At 36.7% G+C, this 26,300-nt stretch overlaps 1 protein-coding gene across 1 annotated transcript in view; it reads right to left on the reverse strand.

Moving 5' to 3' along the window:
- LOC123529230 (inner nuclear membrane protein Man1-like) overlaps positions 1 to 26,300 on the reverse strand; it is a 56,985-nt gene that overhangs the window by 24,532 nt on the left and 6,153 nt on the right. Inside the window, exons 2-4 of the mRNA XM_053522220.1 lie at positions 25,871 to 25,902; positions 17,330 to 17,417; positions 181 to 281 (exon numbers count right to left, since the gene is read on the reverse strand). Of these exons, the coding sequence (XP_053378195.1) occupies positions 181 to 281; positions 17,330 to 17,417; positions 25,871 to 25,902 (221 nt within the window). The remainder of the gene's footprint in view (positions 1 to 180; positions 282 to 17,329; positions 17,418 to 25,870; positions 25,903 to 26,300) is intronic.

The raw sequence follows: 26,300 nt of genomic DNA on the forward strand, positions 1-26,300 counted from the left end.
TTTTTCATCCTAGGTCCGATACTTGTGACTGTCCAATTCATCATCAAAATGAAGCTGGATTTATATTAAATACCACTTGAAACGGCAAAAAGCTATACTGCTGCTTGCTCTTCTATGTAACTAAGTCCCTCAATTACATTATGTAAGTCATTACTTCACTAATGCATCTAAGAAACTTACATGTTTTTCCTTTATCCATATTGATTTATTTACGTATCCTTCCACCTCTTTCCTTGGCATCCTGATTTCACTCTGCTGTATTTTTCCAAGTTGATACTTTCCTAAAAATGTTTCATAATACATTATTTTCTTACTTTTTCATAATTTTCATTTTATTTCAGCCTTAATATTTTAATCATACTATTCACACCACTTTTTCCCTTATGCTTTTTGTTCCCAATTTTCTGCATGCATCACAAAATTTATTGTCCCAGGTGCACCTATTTGCAGATGACACAAGTACACCTCCCTCTTCAGCAACTCAGTATCAATTCAGACTACTCTTTTCTTTATCCATACAACAGTCCTGTGGAAAAGATTACCCTCCAAACATTGCTCCATTGATTAATATTAACTGCTTTTAACATGTTTATCCTTTTTTTACCCTTTCTTTTAACAGTCCTGATGTTTGTTTATAAATCTTCTCACTGTCTCCAAAAGAACTGTCTTTCAGTTTTTATACTTTTATAATTCTCACTAACCGCAAACATGCAATTTGTCCATAATTCTCCTCAGAGGTGTGAGGCAGTATGAAGTGACTGACTTACACATGTATAAACAATATTGTGATTGGTTTAAAACTAGAGCTATCACTAAAGGTGATGAATGTACCCCCCGCATGCACAGACACAGTACATTGCAATTTGACGCACACAAGATTGCATAATTACGTGGACTGTATGTATATAGACTGTATGTATACAGTAAAGTAACAAAAAACAAAGTCCCATAACTATGCAAAATATTTATCTAAAAGAATGTAACATGCACCATGCACAACTAGGGTTGGTACTGATCACTTGTGTGAAGTTTCATTAAATTGTGTGTAAGGGTTTGGTAGATCAGGCATGCACAAGATTGCATATGCAGACTGTATGTACATAGTATGTTAACAAAAAACAAAGTCCCATAACTCTGCAATTTTTGTCTCTGAAAGATCCTAACATGCCCCATGCACAACTACTGTTGATACTGATCACTTGTGTGAAGTTTCATTAAATTGTGTCAAGGGGATGAGGAGAGATGGTGCGCACAAGATTGTGTCTATGTATATAGTACAGTAACAAAAAAACAAAGTCCCATAACTCTGCAAAAATTTTTTCTGAAAGAACCTTACATGCCCCATGCACAACTACTGTTGGTACTGATCACTTGTGTGAAGTTTCATTAAATTCTGTCAAGGGGATAAGGAGAGATGGAGCGCACAAGATTGCGTCTACGGACAGACGGACAGACAGACGGACAGACAGACAACCTGAAACCAGTATACCCCCCCTTACAACTTTGTTGTCGGGGGGTACAACAAGAGCACTGCCTACAGGTGCCATCGCTCGTCTGCAAGAGCTGGGCAATATGTAAGAAAAGAGTTATAGTTCAGATTTTCTAATTACAAAAAGGGGCTATAATTCTGACAAAATGCAGGTTAGAGATATTGTTCTTGGTCTGCTTAACCATCTAATAATGATGTAGCTCTTAAAAGTATTTAGCAGACTTCAGGAAAGTTGGAAAAAATGGCCAAACATTGGGTCCAGCAATGCCTAAAAATCTGCCAGACCGAAAAACAATATGCCGGACCGAAAAAAATGTCACTGCAACGCATATGTTGCTTTTCTCCATCATATACAAGACAAGTGCGATTTTTAGTCCATTTCTCATTAAATGTTCGGTCAACCCTATTATTTTCATACATTTTTTCTTTTCACTACGATTTTGGGGCGTTAATTTACGTTTCTTTTCCGGTTCTGCCCGGGCATAATATGTTAGTGACACCATTTTAATGTGTTGTCCGAGATGGTGCGGTTCTCCAGGTACGATAAATGCCGGCTATTCGGACCGCATCTGAATTAAGAATCCAGTCATGTCCATCGGACTGGCGACTTTCCGGAAGTCTGTTTAGGAAAAAGTGGACCTAAACAAAAATTTAAATAAGAAACTCAAATTTTCTAAGTACAAAAAGAGCCATAATTCTAACAAAATACAAATCAGAGTTATGGTTCTTGGCCTAGATAGTCACCTAATGATGATGAACAAGTGTTCCAAGTTTCAAAGATGTAGCTCTTATAGTTTTTAAGAAAAGGTGGACCTAAACAAAAATTTTTAACCAATGCCGACGATCAAGTGATGACAATACCGCGTACATTTTTTCAAAAATCAGACAAACTAATAATATATACAAACTAACCATAGCATGACTTTCCATTTTTGTCAATGTATCTCTACACTGTCAGCTGCATTTTATATTTGACCAGGTTGTATACATTTGATGAGGACTTTATATTAAACATTTAAATTTATAATAAATTTTTAATTTAAGATGGGCATAGTATACCGTAGAAGTACTTTTTTCTGCGGGAACTTTATTTCTGCGTTTTCTGCGGAAGACAATAAGACCGCAGATTTAAAATCCGCAGAAAATTTTGTCCTGACATGCTGTGATACGATGATATAAGCCGCCATTATAATCCGGTTAGTTAACGTCCGTTAGCGTTATCGGCTTTTGTCAACCATGTAGCCAAATGCTAACGAATCAAGTTGAAAATTTAGTAGTAACGGTAATATAATAGAACAGCTTTATTATTGTTTTGCTGTTGAATAAACCATAAAAAAATGTCGAATTTGTTCTGATTTTCTTTCACCATTGAGCAGTCAGCTCTCAGTTTCGATTTTCTCAAATTATATATTATACTTTTGTCTATTGTTAACTGATTCGTCTGGCAGTTGTCATATTTACCATTATTTGTATGGGACTTGAAAAAAGCGTGATTAACAAGCAAATTCGATGAATTGGTATCCCCCGCCGAAAGGGTTTGTGGTGAGGAACGGCAAAAAAATATATCCGCCAAAAAGTTAAGGATGTTAGTAAGAACCAAATAATTTCATTAGTCAAAATCAATTTAACAGAAAACAAATGTTTAATTAACCCTTAGCCTGCTAAATTTCTAAAATGGACTGTTCCGTCATTCAGTTTGGGCAAAACCATTTATTATTCGAAGGGGTGTTCACTGAAAATTTACTAACTGAATAGCGAACAGTGCAGACCATGATCAGCCTGCACGGATGTGCAGGCTGATCTTGGTCTGCACTGGTCGCAAAGGCAAAACCAATCGCCACCAGCAGGCTAAGGGTTAAAGAGTACATAATAAATGTATGATACTTCGATCCTGACTACAGAATTTATTTTGAATGAGATATGCTTACTGTAATAAGCTTAGCTTTTAAAATTAAATGAATTTAATTGAAATGTGAGCTTGAAGTTTAACTGGAACGAAATATTGTCTTTGAGTGGTTTGGTACCAGATGTTGCTGCTTAACATGTACATTTGAACTTAAAAGAACAGATGTCCTAAGAGAACACAATCAAGTAAGATATCTTGAACATGGCTGAGTGAGGGCAAGGTTTGTGCAGTCACAACTTAACATGTTGAAGGTTTGAACATTTAAACAAGAAGGCCATGATGGCCCTATATCGCTCACCTGAGTAGAGTTGCTTGCTTGAACAAATTTCTTAGCTAAAGCTTTAAGATCTAGGCCTTCTGGTTTATTTTTTGATATTTGACATGTAGCAAATTTATGAAGATTTCCCTATGCACAATCAAGTAACCCTAGGGCTAGGTCAATTTGAACCTGAGGGGTCAAGATTTGAACAAATTTTGTAGAGGTCCACTAGGCAATGCTACATGTCAAATATCTAAGCTCTAGGCCTTCTGGTTTATTTGTAGAAAATTCTGAAGATTTTTCTATATACAATCAAGTAACCCCATGGGGCGGAGCCAATTTGACCCCGGGGGTCATGATTTGAACAAATTTTGTAGAAGTCTACTAGGCAATGCTACATGTCAAATATCTAAGCTCCAGGGCTTATGCTTTTTGAGAAGAAGATTTTTTAAGATTTTCCTATGTACAATCAAGTAACCCCTGGGGCGGGGTCAATTTCATGATTTAAATTTTTTTTGTAGAGGTCCACTAGACAATGCTACACGTCAAATATCTAAGCTCTAGGCCTTCTGGTTTATTTTTAGAAATTTTTTGAAGATTTTCATATGTAAAATCAAGTAACCCCTGGGGCTGGGTCAATTTTGACCCCGGGGGTCATAATTTGAACAAATGTTGTAGAGGTCCACTAGGCCATGCTACATGTGGAATATCTAAGCTCTAGGCCTTCTGGTTTATTTTTAGAATTTTTTTAAGATTTTCATATGTAAAATCAAGTGACCCCTGGGGCGGGGTCATGATTTGAACAACTTTAGTAGAGGTCCACTAGGCAATGCTACATGTCAAATATCTAAGCTCCAGGGCTTATGCTTTCTGAGAAGAAGATTTTTTAAGAATTTCCTATGTACAATCAAGTAACCCCTGGGGCGGGGTCAATTTTGACCCCAGGGTCATGATTTAAAATTTTTTTGTAGAGGTCCACTAGACAATGCTACATGTCAAATATCTAAGCTCTAGGCCTTCTGGTTTATTTTTAGAAATTTTTTGAAGATTTTCATATGTAAAATCAAGTGACCCCTGGGGCGGGGTCAATTTTGACCCGGAGGTCATGATCTGAACAACTTTAGTAGAGGTCCACTAGGCAATGCTACATGTCAAATATCTAAATTCTAGGGCTTCTGCTTTTTGAGAAGAAGATTTTTTAAGATTTTCCTATGTAAAATCAAGTGACCCCTGGGGTGGGGGGGGTCATGATTTGAACAAACTTGGTAGAGGTCCACTAGGCAATGCTTCACACCAAATATCTAAGCTCTAGGGCTTCTGGTTTTTGAGAAGAAGAGTTTTAAAGTTTTTCCTTTTGGCTGCCATGGCAACCAGAGTTCTCCATGGAATTCAATTCTTTGAACAATTTTGAAAGGGGGCCACCCAAGGACCATTTTTTTACAAATTGTTGACGGATGACGGACATCAAGCATCAAGCAGTCACAATAGCTCACCTTGTCGCTTTGTGACAGGTGAGCTGAAAAAAAAGGAATGGAAATATATATATGTATATAAATATATATATATTTTTTTTTGGGGGGGGGGGGGGGGGGGGGGGAGAAACGGGTGAGGAAACAAAATTTCACATGTTGATTATAAATATGGATGGAAAATGAAAAAAAAAATGGGTAAAGGGGTTGGGGGCGAGGGGGGGCATAGGATGCATGGTCAGTGGTGGGCATGGTTGGGTGGAGGAGCGAGGTGGGAAATGGTACAACTTACATGTTGTTTATTTTTGGGGGGGGGGAGGGGTGCACAACTTCACATGTTTATAATAAATGTTCATGGGAAAGAATGAAAGAAATTTAATGAAATTCTGCCAAATGGTAAGTTTGTTATGTACAAATGTGTGGATTTTTATACAATTAAAGGGCAATAACTCTGAAGTTACAAAAAAAATCCGTACGAAATTGTGTGTGCACAACCACATTACAGTGCTCTAAATTCTGTATAAGTTTCATAGTTCAAGGTCAAATATATCAAAAGTTATGATGCAGAAATTACCATATCTATAGTACCCTATATAGTTACACTAGAAACTTAGAAACTTCTAAGGGCCATAACATAATGGTGTTACATGGGCAATCTGATTGAAACTTGATGGGCCCCATAACCTCATAGTGGTGAACATGTACATGAAGTTTGAAAAAAATCTAAAATAAGGAATGATTTTTTTTTGGGGGGGGGGGGGGGAGGGAGGGGGTGTGATCAAGGTAAGGGGGTGACCAGGTGTGGGTACACAACTTCACATGTTTACAATAAATGTTCATGGAAAAGAATGAAAGAATTTTAATGAAATTCTACCAAATGGTAAGTTTGTTATGTACAAATATGTGGATTTTTATACAATTAAAGGGCAATAACTCTTAATTTACAAAATAAATACGAAGAAAATTGTGTGTACACAACCACATTATGGTATGGTGATCTAAATTCTGTTTAAATTTCATAGTTCTAGATCAAATATATCAAAAGTTATGATGCAGAAATTGCCATATCTATAGTACCCTATATAGTTAACACTAGAAACTTCTAAGGGCCATAACTGGTGTTACTAGGGCAATCTGACTGAAACTTGACGGGCCACAAAAACTAACAGTGGTGAACATGTATATGAAGTTTTATATAAACATTCCCAACAGTGTTCATTCCAGGCCGCGCCATGGGGCCACAGGCGCGTAATTTACTGTATTGGCGCATAAAAGTTTGCCCTATAGCGCCCGTTGGGCGCACACTTTTTCAGAAAACAGTCCATTTACAATGAGCCGACTTCCAGAAGTTGTGAATCGAATACGACTCTTCCGATGACGTAACGCGCATTTTCATTGGTCGATGTTAAAATAGTAGCCAGTCTCCGGTCGCCTAACAACATACAGCTTTCAATGTTGCTATGCAATGGCGGACAAAAAAAAAACAGTCGCGATTCGGAGAAAAAAGAAATCCAATTTTACGTTTTTCTCTAACCGTTAAAAAAAAGCAGACGATGGAGAACAAATTTCCAAAGAAAGATGACATGTTCGAGACCGCTAAACCACTCAATAGCCTAACCGCTTAGCCAAAATCAGGCGACAAACATTAATTCCGTAGTAAATCCGCATTCATGGCTGTCGGACTTTCCGTGGTTAAGTTTCGGTAACGGTCAAAATATTATGACTTGTTTCGTTTTTGTCGTGTTGAGCGACCTGTGAAGTGTCCACTTTTCTCTTTGTAATTATGTTTTACGAACCGCGAAAATAATACCTTGAACTCCATGTAAGAAAAGTGTTAAGAATACAGCCTTTCCTTTCATATAAATCAGTTTTTCTTTCATGGCCCCTATTTTTTTCAAATGTCCCCAATTTTTTGCCATCATGGGGCCCTTTGACCCCACTTAAAAAAATCCTGGTATGAACACTGTTCCCAACCATTTTCTAGATATGGCTCCAGACGGACGGCAAGACGGACGGACAACACCAAAACTATATCACTCCGACTTTCGTCGGGGGATAACAAAAATTATAATACTGTTACAATGCACTGACGAGAATGTTTGCAAATTATAGAATCAGACATTTTTCGTGTTTATTTGGCATGACCGTATCTATAACAAGAGGACCATGATGGTCCTGAATCGCTCACCTGTCCCAACATGACCCAGTTTTGAACTGAGTATGACGTCATTTTTTTCTATTATTTGACATAGTGACCCAGTTTTTGACCTCATGTGACCCAGTTTTGAACCTGACCTAGATATCATCAAGATGAACATTCTGACCAACTTTCATACAGATCCCATGAAAAATATGGCCTCTAGAGAGGTCACAAGGTTTTTTCATTATTTGACCTACTGACCTAGTTATTGATGGCACGTGACCCAGTTTCAAACTTGACCTAGATATCATCAAGATGAACATTCTGACCAATTTTCATGAAGATCCATTCAAAAGTATAGCCTCCAGAGAGGTCACAAGGTTTTTCTATTTTTAGACCTAATGACCTAGTTTTTGACCGCAGCTAACCAAGTTTCGAACTTGACCTAGATATCATCAAGATGAACATTCAGACCAACTTTCATACAGATCCCATGAAAAATATGGCCTCTAGAGAGGTCACAAGGTTTTTCTATTATTTGACCTACTGACCTAGTTTCTGATGGCACGTGACCCAGTTTCGAACTTGACCTAGATATCATCAAGGTGAACATTCAGACCAATTTTCATGAAGATCTTGTGAAAAATATGGCATCTAGAGAGGTCACAAGGTTTTTCTATTTTTAGACCTACTGACCTAGTTTTTAACCACAGTTGACCCAGTTTCGAACTTGACCTAGATATCATCAAGATGAACATTCAGACTAACCTTCATACAGATCCCATGAAAAATATGGCCTTTAGAGAGGTCACAAGGTTTTTTTATTATTTGACCTACTGACCTAGTTTCTGACGGCACGTGACCCAGTTTTGAACTTGACCTAGATATCATCAAGGTGAACATTCAGACTAATTTTCATGAAGATCCATTCAAAAGTATGGCCTCTAGAGAGGTCACAAGGTTTTTCTATTTTTAGACCTAATGACCTAGTTTTTAACCGCAGCTGACCCAGTTTCGAACTTGACCTAGATATCATCAAGATGAACATTCAGACCAACTTTCATACAGATCCAATGAAAAATATGGCCTCTAGAGAGGTCACAAGGTTTTTCTATTATTTGACCTACTGACCTAGTTTTTGACGGCACGTGACCCAGTTTCAAACTTGACCTAGATATCATCAAGGTGAACATTCTGACCAATTTTCTTGAAGATCTTTTGAAAAATATGGCCTCTAGAGAGGTCACAAGGTTTTTCTATTTTTAGACCTACTGACCTAGTTTTTGACCGCAGTTGACCCAGTTTCGAACTTGACCTAGATATCATCAAGATGAACATTCTGACCAACTTTCATAAAGATCCCATGAAAAGTGTGACCTCTAGAGTGGTCACAAGCAAAAGTTTACGCACGGACGCACGGACGGACGACGGACGACGGACGCTGCGCGATCACAAAAGCTCACACTGTCACTTTGTGACATGTGAGCTAAAAACACTCAACATTTTGTGATGATGATGACGATGTTACATCAGTATCCTTTAACTTTTATTTTCAAACTGGAAGCCAACATAACTGTCAAAATAACAACAAATACGTACCTGTCTAATTGAAATTAAAGAAACAACCGGTGAATACAGAAACGCAGAAATAAATACCAGCAACATGAGAAGGAAGACATCGCAGAAATAAGTTACGCAGAAATTTAATACCACCTCATTTTTGAAACAAGAGCACCGCCTTGCGGGTGCTGACGCTCATCTGATTTTTTTTGTGTAATAGAAATATTGTCCTACCCATGATTTTCTAAGTCTAAAAAGGGCCATCATTCTTGCAAAAAGCAGGATAGAGTTATGTTTCTTGATGTACAGTGTCCACTTATGATGGTGAAAAACTGTTGCAGTTTTAAAGCAATAGCTTTGATAGTTTATGAGAAAAGTTGACTTAAACATAATACTCAACCAAGAAAATGATTTTCTAAGTCCAAAAGGGGCAATAATTATTGCAAAAAGCAGGATGGAGTTATGTTGCTTGCTGTACAGGGTCAGCTTATGATGGTGAACAAGTGTTGCAAGTTTCAAAGCAATAGCTTTGATAGTTTAAGAGAAAAAGTTGACCTAAACATAAAACTTAACCAAGAAATCTGATATTTTCTAAGTCCAAAAGGGGCCATAAATCTTGCAAAAAGCAGGACGGAGTTATGTTTCTTGCTGTACAGGGTCAACTTATGATGGTGAACAAGTGTTGCAAGTTTTAAAGCAATAGCTTTGATAGTTTAGGATAAAAGCTGACCTAAACATAAAACTTAACCAAGAAAACTGATTTTCTAAGTCCAAAAGGGGCAATAAATCTTGCAAAAAGCAAGATGGAGTTATGTTTCTTGATGTACAGGGTCAGCTTATGATGGTGAACAAGTATTCCAAGTTTCAAAGCAATAGCTTTGATAGTTTAGGAGAAAAGTTGACCTAAACATAAAACTTAACCAAGAAATCTGATATTTTCTAAGTACAAAAGGGGCCAAAAATCTTGCAAAAAGCAAGATGGAGTTATGTTTCTTGCTATACAGGGTCAGCTTATGATGGTGAACAAGTATTCCAAGTTTCAAAGCAATAGCTTTGATAGTTTAGGAGAAAAGCTGACCTAAACATAAAACTTAACCAGGCAACGCCGACGCCGACGCCGACAACCGCTCAAGTGATGACAATAACTCATCATTTTTTTTCAAAAAATCAGATGAGCTAAAAATCGCAGAATATTAAACCTGCAGAAATAAGTACTTTTACGGTAATTTAAATGTAATATGTGTACTTTATGTTTAGTTAAATTAATTGGTGTCCGACAAATCAATTGCCCGGAGCCTGCAGGCTACCAGAAATTTTAATCAGGCTACCAAAAAAATCCAGACGCAAGCCTGATGGGCAACCTTTAATTTAAAGCATCAGTAGCCCGGTCATTGTATATTTTACAAATTCAACATCCAGTCATTTACTCCATTATAGCTTGCAATAAACAACAACTGACCATGTGTAATGATTATCCGGTTGTAACAGGTTCAAACTACGGTAGTTTAACCCCGCCCATTATTGATAAATTCAACAGTAGCTGCAGAAACAGTCTCCGCCTACGCGTATAAAAATATATAAAGCTAGGATTTTATCCACTTGTCTCACGTGGCCGAATATCGGCCCCATTCCCAATGCCAAATATGCTCCATTTCCCCCAATTTGAAGCAAATAATCCCCAATCCAAAGAAAAAAATCCCAACAAAAAATCCCATCAACTTTTGATCAATCAAAGAAATTTCTTGCCAAAAATGTTTTGTTTGTAATGAAGTCCCACAAAATCTTGTTTCTATTTTTAGCAACATGATCATCTGCACCTCCGGAAAAATTAACTACATGCCAGAAAACTGTATATTTTATAAGTAAAAACCTCTCAAAACACATAAATACATTAACATTTATTCAAAGCACCAAAAACGTGTTGACAGACAGTTTTGACACCGTTAAATTCAAATGTCACATATTTTCGCAACCCGATTTTTTCCACTCGAATGCAGACACACTCTACAGTTTGGAAAATGCAGTTGTTATTGGGGTGAAAAATGTAAACAAAAGTTTGAACATGACAAAGTAGTAGTTATTTTTTGCAAGGTCTGTCTAGAATCAGCAACTTAGAAAAAATCCTTAAAAACAAGAGATCACAGAGTGATCTTGGCGCCCACCAATGTGCCATTTTGGAGTGTTCCAAATTTCAAGACTTACTGACTAGCTCAAGGTCAAATTTCATTTCCGTACACAACACTGTGCATGTGGTCCAAATTCGAAAGCTGTAGCTTGAGAAATGTGAAAGTAGGTCACTAGATCAATCTTAAGGTCAAAGTTTAATTTAGTACACAAAACTATGCAAGTGGCCCAAATTTGAAGGCTTAGCTTGAGAAATGCGTAAGTAGGTCACTAGGTCAAAATCAAGGGTCAAATTTCACTTCAGAACACAAATCTATGCATGTGGTCCAAATCTGAAGCCTGTATCTTCAAAAATGTGAAAGTAGGTCACTAGGTCAATGTCAAGGTCAAAGTTTGTTTCGGTACACAATCCTATGCATGTGGTCTAAATTTGAAGCCTGTAGCTACAGAAATGTGAAAGTAGGTCACTAGGTCAATCTTAAGGTCAAAGTTCATTTCGGTACACAAAACTATGCATGTGGTCCGAATTTGAAGGCTGTAGCTTGAGAAATGTGAAAGTAGGTCACTAGGTCAAAATCAAGGTCAAATTTTATTTCAGAATATAGAACTATGCATGTGGTCCAAATTTGAAGCTTGTACCTTCAAAAATGTGAAAGTAGGTCACTAGGTCAATGTAAAGGTCAAAGTTTGTTTCGGTACATAAAACCATGCATGTGGTCCAAATTTGAAGGCTGTAGCTTGAGAAATGAGAAAGTAGGTCACTGGGTCAAAATCAAGGTCAAATTTCATTTCGGAACACAAAACTATGCATGTGGTCCAAATTTGAAGACTGTACCTTCAAAAATGTGAAAGTAGGTCACTAGGTCAAAATCAATGTCAAATTTCATTTTGAAACACGGAACTATGCATATGGCCAAATTTGAAGGCTGTACCTTCAAAAATGTGAAAGTAGGTCACTAGGTCAAAATCAAGGTCAAAGTTTTTTCAAGTGCACAAAACTATGCATGTGGTCCAAATTTGAAGGCTGTAGCTACAGAAATGTGAAAGTAGGTCACTAGGTCAAAATCAAGGTCAACTCATGTCAAGGTTCATCTTGCCACTCAAAAATATACATGTCCAAATTTTAATGTTGTAGTTATTGACAAGAAGATTTTAAAAGCTTTTCCCTATATAAGTCTATATGAACCATGTGACCCCCGGGGCGGGGCCATATTTGACCCTAGGGGGATAATTCGAACAAACTTGGTAGAGAACCACTAGATGATGCTACATTACAAGTATCAAAGCCCTAGGCTTTGTGGTTTGGACAAGAAGATTTTCAAAGTTTTTCCCTATATAAGTCTATGTAAACCATATGACCCCCAGGGTGGGGCCATATTTGACCCTAGGGGTATAATTTGAATAATCTTAGTTGAAGACCACTAGATGATGTCACATACAAAATATCAAAGCCCTAGGCCTTGTAGTTTTGGACAAGAGGTTTTTCAAAGTTTTTCCCTATACAAGTCTATATAAATCATGTGACCCCCAGGGCGGGGCCATATTTGACCCCAGAGAAATAATTTGAATCATCTTGGTAGAGGACCACTAGATAATGCTTCATACCAAATATCAAAGCCCTAGGCTCTGTGGTTTTGGACAAGAAGGTTTTCAAAGTTTTTCCCTATATAAATCTATGTAAATTATAGAAATAAACAAAGGGCCATAACTCACTCATAAATTGTTGAACCAGTCTGATTTTCAGGGGGACACAACTAGGGTACCAATACATCATTCTGACAAAGTTTGGTCAAAATCCCCCCAGTAGTTTCTGAGGAGATGCGATAACGAGAAATTGTTAACGGACGGACGGACGGACGGACGGAATGACGGACGGACGGACCACGGACGCAGAGTGATTTTAATAGCCCACCATCTGATGATGGTGGGCTAATAAATTCTTTAAATTTCACTAGGGCCACACCAAATTGATAAGTTGTTCATCGGATTTTTTTTCTGAAAAAATTGAGGCGGCGAGCGAAAAAATAATTTAAATATTTTTTTAGGTTTTTGAGAAAATCAGGAGCGAGCGAAGAGCGAAGAAATATATTTGTCTTCATTTGGCTCTCGACTGACTTATAAAAACCTTAAAATAGAATGTATAGCCCTTTTAAATTAAAAAGTAAGTCCCCAGGGATTGAGAAAATCTGACCTGCAGACGCACAACAAAGCGAACTCGTGAAAAAAAGGTAATAACATTGTCATACAGTACACTGTAATCAAATAATGCATGCTTTTGAAAATGCTGTTAGAAAATATATAATAAACAACAATGCATAACCTTACACCATACTTATCACATACATAATTATGTGACTTGAATATTTACTGCTATGAAAATGTAGTATTCTTAGCTGACTTTACAAAGTTTTTGATAATCAAATATCTATGTGAGTGTTACTAGATCTATTAAAGCTTCTGATCTGAAACTTAGAACAGTTATTTACTGTCGAAGTCTACACCTGGAGAAACAATACTCTTAAGTCTGAATCTAGACAGAGTTCTGCCCCTTTTTAACATAGAATATTTTTAATTAAGTTTTATATAATGACCAATAGCTCTGTACTTTCAAAGCTTCTGACTATTATGCCCCTTTTACTGGCAAAGCTGTGATTCAGAAAAGTTGGGCATGATGTCTTATGTAAGCTCTTTTTCTAATTTTAAACTTTCATAACATATTAAATTTGTTGAAACAAAGTCTCAATTAAAGTCTGAAATGGAGATTAACGTGCATTAACATTAGTCTACTAAATGTAAATTCCTTACCCCACCAACTTTCGTATGCAAATGCTGATCATTTGCACAGTAAAAACAGCTAGAAAACAGATAAGTGACATGCATCAATAAGTATTTACCCTTACCAAAATAATGCAGATTGATGTTATCAAATAAATTAGTATTTTTCTTTTCATCCAGTGTTCAATGAAACAAGAGCTGTCCGTAAGACAGCCAAGCTCGACTATTCGAAATATTGTCCCAGAAGCAGGAAAATATTACCCAAAAAAGTTAAATATCAAAAGAGTTTTAAGTTCAAAAGGGGGAATAATTTGACCAAAATGCATATCAGTTATGGGACTTGCTGCTATCAACTAGTTTTATAACCCCGAAGGCACATGTGAAGTTTCAATTCAATATCTGCATTAGTTCTGGAGATAGAAACTTGCATGTAAAACTTTAACCAGAATTTTCGAAGTCCAAAAGGGGGCATAATTTGCCAAAAATACATGCCAGAGTTATGGGACTTGACCCAGTGAGGTTGGTTATTGATCTAGAAAAAGAAAAAATAAGTTTCAAATCTACCGTATAACCCAGTATTAACGCCCCCCCTCTAATTAACGCCCCCCCCCCCCTAGTTTTTTGGGGAAAATAAAAAAATCTTACCTTCAAAAATTGGTCCTAGATCCAACACAATAATATCCAGATAATAACAATTCCATAACAATACAAATGAATTTCAAAAAAAACCCCACATTTTATTAACACAAACTTTTAAACACGTCAACAGGCATGGCACAAATAAATCTACTGTGTGTAAGTACTGAATATGCTACGTGCAGGTAAATCCACATAAACATCTGGGTTCATAAACGCTACAGTATTGATCGAATTTAACTCGGATCACGTCACTCAGCGCGCGACTTTACACAGATTCCCAGTACGATGACGTATCGGGTTAATATGTCAGTGCATGAATTGGGATGAATAGGGGGGCGTTTATACGAGTTACTGACATTGTTTGGATCAAATTTTTCGTAAAATGCATCGCCCCCGGGGGCGTTTAAACGGGGTTATACGGTATATGCCTTTTAGTAATAGCTGTATGTACTTGCACGCAAAACTTTAACCAGAATTTTCTTAGTCCAAAAGGGGGCATAATTTGGCCAAAATGAAGGTCAGAGTTATGGGACTTGCTACTATCAACTAGTTTTATAACCCCGAAGACACATGTGAAGTTTCAAATCAATATCTGCATTAGTTTTGGAGATAGAAACTTGCATGTAAAACTTTAACCAAAATTTTCTAAGTCTAAAAGGGGGCATAATTTGCTCAAAAAACATGTCAGAGTTATGGGACTTGACCCAGTGAGGTTGGTAATTGATCTAGAAAAAGAAAAAATAAGTTTCAAATCTATATGCCTTTAAGAAATATCTGTATGTACTTGCATGCAAAACTTTAACCAGAATTTTCTAAGTCCAAAAGGGGGCATAATTTGGCCAAAATGAAGGTCAGAGTTATGGGACTTGCTGCTATCAACTAGATTTATAACCCTGAAGACACATGTGAAGTTTCAAATCAATATCTGCATTAGTTTTGGAGATAGTAACTTGCATGTAAAACTTGAACCAAAATTTTCTAAGTCTAAAAGGGGGCATAATTTGCTCAAAATACATGTCAGAGTTATGGTATTTGACCCAGTGAGGTTGGTAATTGATCGAGAAAAAGAAAAAATAAGTTTCAAATCTATATGCCTTTTAGAAATAGGGTACTTGCACGCAAAACTTTCACCAGAATTTTCTAAGTCCAAAAGGGGGCATAATTTGGCCAAAATGAAAGTCAGAGTTATGGGACTTGGTGCTATCAACTAGTTTTATAACCCCGAAGACACATGTGAAGTTTCAAATCAATATCTGCATTAGTTTTGGAGATAGAAAATTTTGGTTAAAGTTTTAACCAAAATTTTCTAAGTCCAAAAGGGGGCATAATTTGCTCAAAATACATGTCAGAGTTATGGGACTTGACCCAGAGAGGTTGGTAATTGACCTAGAAAAAGAAAAAAAAAGTTTCAAAGCTATATGCCTTTAATTGATGGCTGTATGTACTTGCATGTAAAAACTTAACCAAGGTGTGACACCGACGCCACGGTGAGTAGAATAGCTAGACTACCGTATAACCCCGTATTAACGCCCCCCCTCTAATTAACGCCCCCCCCACGTTTTTTTGGGAAAATAAAAAAATCTTACCTTCAAAAATTGGTCCTAGATCCAACACAATAATATCCAGATAATAACAATTCCATAACAATACAAATGAATTTCAAAAAAAAACCCCACATTTTATTAACACAAACTTTTAAACACGTCAACAGGCATGGCACAAATAAATCTACTGTGTGTAAGTACTGAATATGCTACGTGCAGGTAAATCCACATAAACATCTGGGTTCATTCACGCTACAGTATTGATCGAATTTAACTCGGATCACGTCACTCAGCGCGCGACTTTACACAGATTCCCAGTACGATGACGTATCGGGTTAATATGTCAGTGCATGAATTGGGATGAATAGGGGGGCGTTTATACGAGTTACTGACATTGTTTGGATCAAATTTTTCGTAAAATGCATCGCCCCCGGGGGCGTTTAAACGGGGTTATACGGTATTCTTTGAATAGTCGAGCTAAAAAATCGATTTTTATAGCATGTCATTTGGTAAACGTTTGAAGAAAATGGCATAACTGCATAAAGGGGAAATAACTTTAATGCAACTAAATATAAGTGTTATGATTTATTATAGACGATGTGTGCGTAGTATGTATTTATTTTGATTAAAATCCATTTGAGAACAATCTGGGACTGGAATTATAAGCATTTATACACTTTTACGTCAGTAAAAAGTAGCGCACCAAAAAATTTTGGATTGATTTTTTTCAATGGGGCGAGCGCAAGCCAAAAAAAAAAAAAATTTTTTTTTTATGTTTCTGAAAATAAACGAGCGGCAAATCCAATGAACAACTTTTTAATTTGGTGAGGCCTAGGGGATACTTAAAATTTGTAATTCATTTCAATTGGTTTGAAACTAATATGATTAATTTTGACAATTTACCGCGTAAAAAAATCCGAATTTAACCAGGGGCCCTTTTCTCAAAAACCTAGACTAATATGATAGGAATGTGTCTGCGGAACTGGAAACAAACACACAGGACTGAGGTTTATTTTGATGTTTTTAAATTTATTAACCAAACATTGTTACAGACCACTTTGATTCTCACATCCCAGTTAGTCGGATAGAGCAAGTTTATCATTTCGGGGTTTAAATTTCTAGGCAAATACTGGTACAAAATGCTGGGCTACCAAAAAAAAATTCTGGTAGCCCAATGGGCTACCACCAAGATTATAAATTTGTCGGGACACTGTATCAGTCAGAATCAAGGTTTTGTTACATCTGAAATGTTATGATAAATCAATATTTGATTTATATGCTAGTGATTGTCCAAAACTGGTTCATAAAATACATTCTATTCTATTCTACACAACTTTTACTAAGGTTGGGGGACCTTTTAAAAGTTCAGAATATTTGTTATTCCTATGATTAATAGCTTCAAATTATTCTTTATTTCTAGTTACCTTTCCGTCCTGCTAATTCTTCATGAAGCTGGTTTATAACAGGTAGTGCTCCGTTATTAATTTCTTTTATCGTGTAGTTGTACTCTATCTTTAAGTAAACAAAACATACATATTATAATTAAGCAAAACGTTTTGTTATGATTTTTCAGTCATCCCTTTAGCTTCACATTGTAACATCTTTATTTGTTTAAAGATTAGAACTGAAAAACACTGAAAAGGTTGAATATTTACTGACAAAGTAAACAAGAGCTGTCACAGAAGACAGCGTGCTCGACTATTTCGATGCTGGATAGTGAAATTAGGCACATCTGAGGAAGCTGGAGCTGTCAATGGGAGTGTTTAATGACTCCAATGTGGATGAAGATATTGGATAATAGCTCAAGTCTGTGTCAGAAGTATTTAGTATTAAAACAGATAAAGATGTTTGTGTCAAATAAATTAAGTATAACAGAGATAAAGTGTATCAAAACATCAAATGAGCCGCGCCATGAGAAAATCAACATAGTGGCTTTGCTACCAGCATGGATCCAGACCAGCCTGCGCATCTGCGCAGTCTGGTCAGGATCCATGCTGTTCGCTTTCAAAGCCTATTGCTATTAGACTAACCGTTAGCGAAAATCATGGATCCTGACCAGACTGCGCGGATGCGCAGGCTGGTCTGGATCCATGCTGGTCGCAAAGCCACTATGTTGATTTTCTCATGGCGCGGCTCAAATATGTATCAAAGGGATAAAATTCATTTGCATCATGTGTCGTATCATGTGACTGATAATTTGGAATAATTATTCTAAGTTTGAACTGAATCTATTCACTAGTAACTGAGAAAAAGCAAAAGCGCATCACAACTTGAACCTTAAATTCTAAGTAAAAAGAGGGCATAACTCATAACTGGTGCCAGCATTATCGACCTTGTATCATATGGTGTGGGTGATGATGTGGAACAAGCACTTTTAAGTTTGAATCAAATCCATTTAGTAACAACAGAGATATGGTGAAAAAGCATCAATTCTAAGTAAAGGGGGGCATATTTCATGAAATATTGGTGCAAGAGTTATGGCCCTTGTGTCATAAGATGTGTGTGATGTGGAACAACTATTTTAAGTTTGAATCAATTTCATTTGGTAATAATAGAGATAGCGTGAAAGTGCATCAAAAATTTAACCTAAACTTTTAAGTAAAAAGGGGGATAATTCATAAAATATTGGTGCCAAAGTTATGGCCCTTGTGTCAAATGATGTGGGTGATGATGTGGAACAACTATATTCAGCTTGAATCAAAGCCTTTTTGAAACAAGAGCTCGTCGAACACGAAATGCCCCCCTTGATGCATTCAGTAATTGCACAAGGAACAGAAATTATATGCTCACTGTAAACAAAAGTTCTACCATTCTGGTTTAATCTCACCTTGACCTTTAACCTATTAACCTAACAAGAGATTACAGAGTGATCTTGGCACCATCCACTGAGCCATTTTTCAATGTTCCAAATTTCAAGGTCAAATTTCATTTCAGTACAAAACAATGTGTATGTGGTCCAAATTTGAAAGCTGTGGCTTGAGAAATGTGAAAGTAGGTCACTAGGTCAATCTCAAGATCAAAGTTCATTTCGGTACACAAAACTATGCATGTGGTTCAAATTTGAAGGCTGTAGCTTGAGAAATGTGAATGTAGGTTACTAGGTCAAATCAAGGTCAAATTTGATTTCGGACCACAAAACTATGTAAGTGGTCCAAATTTGAAGCCTGTACCTTCAGAAATGTGAAAGTAGGTCACTAGGTCAATCTCAAGATCAAAGTTCATTTCAGTACACAAAACTATGCATGTGGTTCAAATTTGAAGGCTGTAGCTTGAGAAATGTGAAAGTAGGTCACTAGGTCAAAATCAAGGTCAACTCATGTCAAGGTTCATCTTGCCACTCAAAACTATACATGTGGTCCAAATTTGAATGATGTAAGTTATGGACATGAAGATTCTAAGTTTTTCCCTATATAAGTCTATATGAACCATATGACCCCTAGGGCGTGGCCATATTTGACCCTAGAGGGATAATTTGAACAAACTTGGTAGAGAACCACTAAATGATGCTACATAACAAAAGATCAAAGCCATAGTCTTTGTGGTTTGGACAAGAAGATTTTCAAAGTTTTTCCCTATATAAGTCTATGTAAATCATGTGAACCCCAGGGTGGAGCCATATTTGACCCTAGGGGAATAATTTGAAAAATCTTAGTAGAGGACCACTCGATGATGTCATATACAAAATATCGAAGCCCTAGGCCCTGTGGTTTTGGACAAGAGGTTTTTCAAAGTTTTTTCCTATATAAGTCTATATAAACTATGTGATCCCCAGGGTGGGGCCATATTTGACCCCAGGGAAATAATCTGAACAATCTTGGTAGAGGACCACTAGATTATGTTACATACTAAATATCAAAGCCCTAGGCCCTATGGTTTCGGACAAGAAGATCAGAAACCGTTCAACTGTTCCTGGCCAATGTGACCTTGACCTTTGACCTCAAAATCTATAGGGGTTATCTGCTGGTGATGACCAACCTCCCTATCAACTTTCAGGCCCAAGCGTTCTTGAGTTATCATCCTGAAACAGATTGGTCTACATTCCGACCGACAGACCGACTGACATCTGCAAAACACTATATACCCCTCCTTCTTCGAAGGGGGGCATAATAAAAGTGATATAGTGAAAATGCATCAAAATTAACATTAAATTCTAAATATATTGGTGACAAATGCCCCCGAAGTAGGCCCAAGAATGCCACAGTTGTATGCGCAAAAACTCACATATCATTTTGTGACCTTGCAGGGCTTTTTCACCCAATCTCACGGGGCTATTCGGCCCCATTCCCAATGCCAAATATGCTCTATTTTTCCCAATCTGAGGAAAAACTTCCCAATCCGATGAAAAATTTCCCAACTGAAATCAGTTACTTTCTGTTTTTCTATAATAATTCTTGCACAATTAGTTTTGTTTGCCAAGTAAATCAAACAAAATGTTGGAAAAACCAACTCGTTTCTATTTTTAGTAACATGACTGTCTGCAGCCTCGGCAAAAAATAACTACAAGATTTTGCTGAAGAAATGTATGATTTGTATGCAAAAACCTCTCAAAATGCATAAAAACACAAATATTAATTGAATAAAGTACCCAAAACATGTTGACAGGTAGTTCTTATACCATTAAAATCAATTGTCACATATTTTCGCGACCCAGTTTTTACACTCGAAAATACAGGCACTTTGCCATACTACTTTTTGGATATTTTCAGTTATAACTTTGGTGAAAACAAACTGTAAACAAAAATTTTAGCATGACAACTAAAGAGTTACTGTATTTTTAGACAATATTGGAACACAATCCTGAAAAAAAATTCTCAAAATTTCACAAGGGGATACTGTCTACCAGTAAAATTTAAAACTGAAGATTTGAACTAATATATATTAATTAAAAGCTCACTTAATTTGTCAGTATATTTTCCCAAATTTGACAATTTACCGTGTTAAAAATTCCCAATATGACCAGGGGCCTTTTTCCCAAAACCCCCTGAAAAAGCCCTGCCTTGACCTAAGAAGCCTTGCTCATAAGTGTGACACATCTTCTCAATATGGTTAACATTTGTGTCAAATTATTTTCAAATCCCTTGATAAATGTCAGAGTTATGTACCAGACAAGAAAGAGCTTTGACTTCTAAGTGTGACCTTGACCTTGGAGCTAGGGGTCTGGGTCTTGCAAACGACACCTCAACTCATTATAGGGAACATTTATGCTAAGTAATTTCAAAATCCCTTCATCAATGGCAGAGTTATGGACCAGACAAGAAACAGACCATGTTAAACTTTGACCTCTAAGTGTGACCTTAACCTTGGAGCCAGGGGTCCGTGTCTTGCTCATGACACATCGTCTCATTATGAGGAACATTTATGCCAAGTAATTTCAAAATCCCTTAATGAATGGCAGAGTTATGGACCGGACACGAAACATACCCTGTTAACAGTTGACTTGAAAGTGTGACCTTGACCTTGAAGCCAGGGGTCTATGCTAAGTTGTTTCAAAATCCCTTCACGGATGGCAGAGTTATGGACTGGACACGAAACATCATGTTAACTTTTGACCTCTAAGTGTGATGGAAGAGTTACAGCCCGGACAAGAATTTACCGCACTGACTTAGTCACGCACGGACGGACACAGTGCAATTTTAATATGCCCACCTTCGGGGGCATAAAAAGGGGGCATAATTCATAATTAGATGGGAACATGTCAAGCCCGCCCTTTGACCCCTAACTGTGACCATGACCTTTGAGATAGGAATCTGGGGTTTGCACATGACACTCCATCTCAATGAGTTAAACATTCATGCCAAATATAAACAAGATTCCTCAATGCATGTCAAAGTTATGGGCCGGACAAGATCTGACATGACCTTTGACCTCCAACAGTGATTTTGACCTTTGAGATAGGAAACTGGGGTTTGCGCATGACACTCGGTCTCACTGAGGTCAACATTCATGCCAAATATAATCAAGACTGCTCCATGCACATCAAAGTTATGGTCAGAACAAGCTGTCAAGATCTGACATGACCTTTGACCTCCAACTGTGACCTTGACTTTGAGATAGGAACTCAAGGTTTGCGCATGACACTACGTCTCACTGAGGTTACCGTTCAGCCAAATATAAACAAGATTGCTCCATGCATGTCAAAAGTATGGTCTGGACAAACAAATCCAGACAGATGCCCTGACGCACACACATACACCAAACAGCCATTTGAGTGACTATGTCTTCGCATCCGCAAGCGGACTCGACAAAAAATTGGTGCCAGATATATGGACCTTGTGTCATATGATATGGGTGATGATGCAGAACAACTATTTTATTTGTTTGTTTTGGGTTTAATGCCATTTTTCAACAGTATTTCAGTCATGTAACGGGGGGCAGTTAGCCCAACCAGTGTTCCTGGATTCTGTACCAGTATAAACCTGTTCTCCGCAAGTAACTGCCAACTTCCCCACACGAATCAAAGGTGGAGGACGGATGATTTCAGACACAATGTCTTCTAGTTTGAATCAAATTTTAGTAATAATTCATTATTGAGATAGACTGAAAGTGCACAAAAACTTTAACCTGAAATTCAAAGTACAAAGGGCAGGGATTTTCCTCCTTCATTAATAACTGACTCCAGTAAACAATGTCTGTCCCCAGCTGAAAAAGTATGTTCCCCCCACCCCCAAATAAAGGCAAAAATTCCCAAAATTCAGTTGACAAAAAAATAAATGGAAGGTTATGCAGACTCCTTTCCGAAAACTGCATCTGAAAACTGTAATATAAACATTATCACATTCAAACACTGCCGGATATTTCTCACAGTAGAAGACAATTTGTAAACATCCTGTAAATTAGACGAATAGTTAGTGACTAAAAATATTAGAATATGGACGATGTGAATGGACATTTTTTTGTATTACTGAGTAATACTTGTTAAAATTGATGTATTGATTGAAATGAAAAACAATTTATCGCTGATCTGCCCATAAAAAAATCAGAGGTATTTAATTCCATCTACTTCGGGACAGTCTTCATGTTGGGATTTTTATTTCTAGTGTTACACACCAAATTAGTCCAAATATTAGGACATTTCGAGACAGCATGATATCTTTAACGGCATTATCCCATGATAGTCCCCACCTACGAAATGAAAAGTAAATTTACTATATAATGTATTTTATAAATCCATTTTTTTTCTTTCCGTAAATAGAGAAGACTATAACTGGATAATGCCACCTTTACGAGTAAGGCAAACACAAAATATTTTCACTATCAGCACCAGATGTGCAAAATGTCATCCCAAAAACACTAGAGTATCATACTTGCTGCCCCACCCACTGCTATTAGTAACACTGCATCAATTTCTTTTTTGCCCAAATCTTTACGATGCATTTTCCCCCATCTAACTGGAACTGGTATAATCCCCAAAATCGAAAAAAATCCCTGAAGGGGGATAATTCATAAAGTATTGGCGCAAGAGTTATTATGCCATGTATGTATGATATGAGTGATGATGATGAATAACTATTTTAAGTTTGAAACAAATCCATCAAGTAATTACCAGGGCTCCAGATAAGATGCATATCAGCGTAAATTACGCTTTGAAATAATGCATATACGCATGTCTGATCATTTTTAAGAGTATAAAAACGTATATGAAATTACAGAAAACGCACGCAATGACTTTTACTAGCGTAAACAAAATCTGAATCGTCTGGATGCTGTACGTAACAGAGCACGGTCGTCATTAATTCTCCCACATTGAAGGTACACACACATTGATTGATACTCTATAAACCTAGGTTAAACTATATTATACACTCAATGCGTGCGTAAATCAAATAGTTGGGAAATATATATTGATGGTATCGTAGTGTATTTTAAAGCGGTGTCAATTTAAAATATCAAATTCTGATGCGGAGTAAACAACAAAAATGTCTTTCTAAGAATGTAAAAAGTGAACAAACACGACGCATTCTTTAACCAACCAAAATGATCCCCAAAACATAGTTGAAAGTATTGGATTCGGTAGCGAGTGACAATGAAGCCAAAGCAAGCCAAATGAGAAAAAAAGAAGCAAAAGTTAGAATGCTGAATTGAAACTGAACTGCAAACAAATTCATGGGTGATACAACCAATAAATATGTTATAAAACTGATTTCTGTTTTTTTTTTCACATTTACAAATTTTCAGGAGTAAAATTATTCGTAGTCAATTTCAGATTTTACCAATTTTACTCATTCACAAAAATTATGATGAGTAAATACTCATAGGCTAAAAAAAGTATCTGGAGCCCTGAATTACAGAGATAAAGAAAAATTGCATCAAAACTTCAACCAAGGTGCGGACGCAAAAGGATGCTAACGTCGATGCCGGTTAGAGTAGGACAGCTCTTCATACTTTGTATAGTCAAGCTAAAAAGAATCCGCTTATCTTATATTACTATGGTATTTGTAAGGTGAATATTTTTTTAAGGTTAAAGGTCAGTAATTCAAATCCTTCTTTGTTTCATATAAAAAACGACAACTTCAGGTCGTCTTTACGTATCTTTAGAGGACATCACTTTTTCCTACACCTATTTTTCAGGAAAGTTCTATCACAAATTAACGAAAAAATGAAAAGAAAATAGGGGGTTATGTAGTTCCTAGTGAAATGCCAGTCAGTTGTGGTCTGCTACCCTAAAAATGGCGCATATTTACTCTCGTCCGCGCAATAAACACCTACTTCCGGTTTCGATCTGCAAAACTTGCCATGTGGGGTGTATGAACATGAAAACCGTCTCATTTCATGCAGAATGTCTTCTAGTAGTGAAAAACAGTGATTAAAGCACTCGTTCTACACGAATTTGCGCAAAAAAATGGGAAAATTAGGATCTATTTATTATGGACTTCTTTCGACTACACCACGGAAGCACATTTTCGACCGAATTACTGACCTTATTCCTATAAGAAATGTTTCTTTTCAAATATCACACAATTTTCATTTCTATTTCAAGAAAGATGTAATACCAAACATATTGCCAAGTTTCATTGCGAAATTTCGAGATTTTAGAGAAATATAGACATTTAATAGAAGCCACCCCCTACCAATTTACTGGGCTAAATTTTGGCCCTATGGCCCTTTTATTGTATATTTTGGTAAAAGTTTCACTCGTTTGCATTATTTTTCACTTGGATTCTGAAATATTCATTCATTCCGTCATGAATAAGACCCAAAAGGATGCATTTTGTGCATTTACTGACATTCTGGAGACAAAATATTGGCTTTTTAATCCCAGAAATCGCTGCTGAATAGGCGCTTCTACTCAAAATATGGTCAAAATTCAAAAAATTTCAAATTTCACTATTATTTTGCATTGAAAACACCCTTTTATATCATAAGCAACCGATCTATGACTATTAAGACTAATTGCGATGTGTTTCGAGAAAGTCTTATTTCAGCTCTTATAGGTTAAAGGTCAGTAATTCAAATCCTTCTTTGTTTCATATAAAAAACGACAACTTCAGGTCGTCTTTACGTATCTTTAGAGGACATCACTTTTTCCTACACCTATTTTTCAGGAAAGTTCTATCACAAATTAACGAAAAAATGAAAAGAAAATAGGGGGTTATGTAGTTCCTAGTGAAATGCCAGTCAGTTGTGGTCTGCTACCCTAAAAATGGCGCATATTTACTCTCGTCCGCGCAATAAACACCTACTTCCGGTTTCGATCTGCAAAACTTGCCATGTGGGGTGTATGAACATGAAAACCGTCTCATTTCATGCAGAATGTCTTCTAGTAGTGAAAAACAGTGATTAAAGCACTCGTTCTACACGAATTTGCGCAAAAAATGGGAAAATTAGGATCTATTTATTATGGACTTCTTTCGACTACACCACGGAAGCACATTTTCGACCGAATTACTGACCTTATTCCTTAAGGCTAAGTTGCCTCCATCTTTTCAAATCACATTATTAAACAGGATTTTAATTATTTAACTTACTTGTCCTTCTTTGAAAATGAACCCCATGAGATCTGAAATAAACATTGAACATTTTACTGTATACATTTTATACATATCTTTCAAACAAAAGCTATACATAATCATAAAACTAAGTTTCTGCAAATCTATTTTTATATACATTTCCTTACCAAGTCAAGTCATTAAGATGCACTAAGGACCATTTTTCATTTAATTTTGACATATTTTGCATTACTCGCTATTGGCTTTTAGGTAACTTTAAAACTATATATAGCTATATAGCTAATTCTTTATTTTTTCTGAAACCTGACTGAGTACAGTCCACTTCATTCGCTCAAATACCTGTAACACCTTCACTCAAACTCCATGTCTGCTTCCAGTAAAACCCCTATATATAATAGGGCTGGGTACCGCCTTGAAAAAAACACTGCGGTATACCAAGGTTTTTTCC

The sequence above is a fragment of the Mercenaria mercenaria genome, chromosome 13 (genome assembly GCF_021730395.1).
Source record: "Mercenaria mercenaria strain notata chromosome 13, MADL_Memer_1, whole genome shotgun sequence".
Lineage (NCBI taxonomy): Eukaryota > Metazoa > Mollusca > Bivalvia > Venerida > Veneridae > Mercenaria > Mercenaria mercenaria.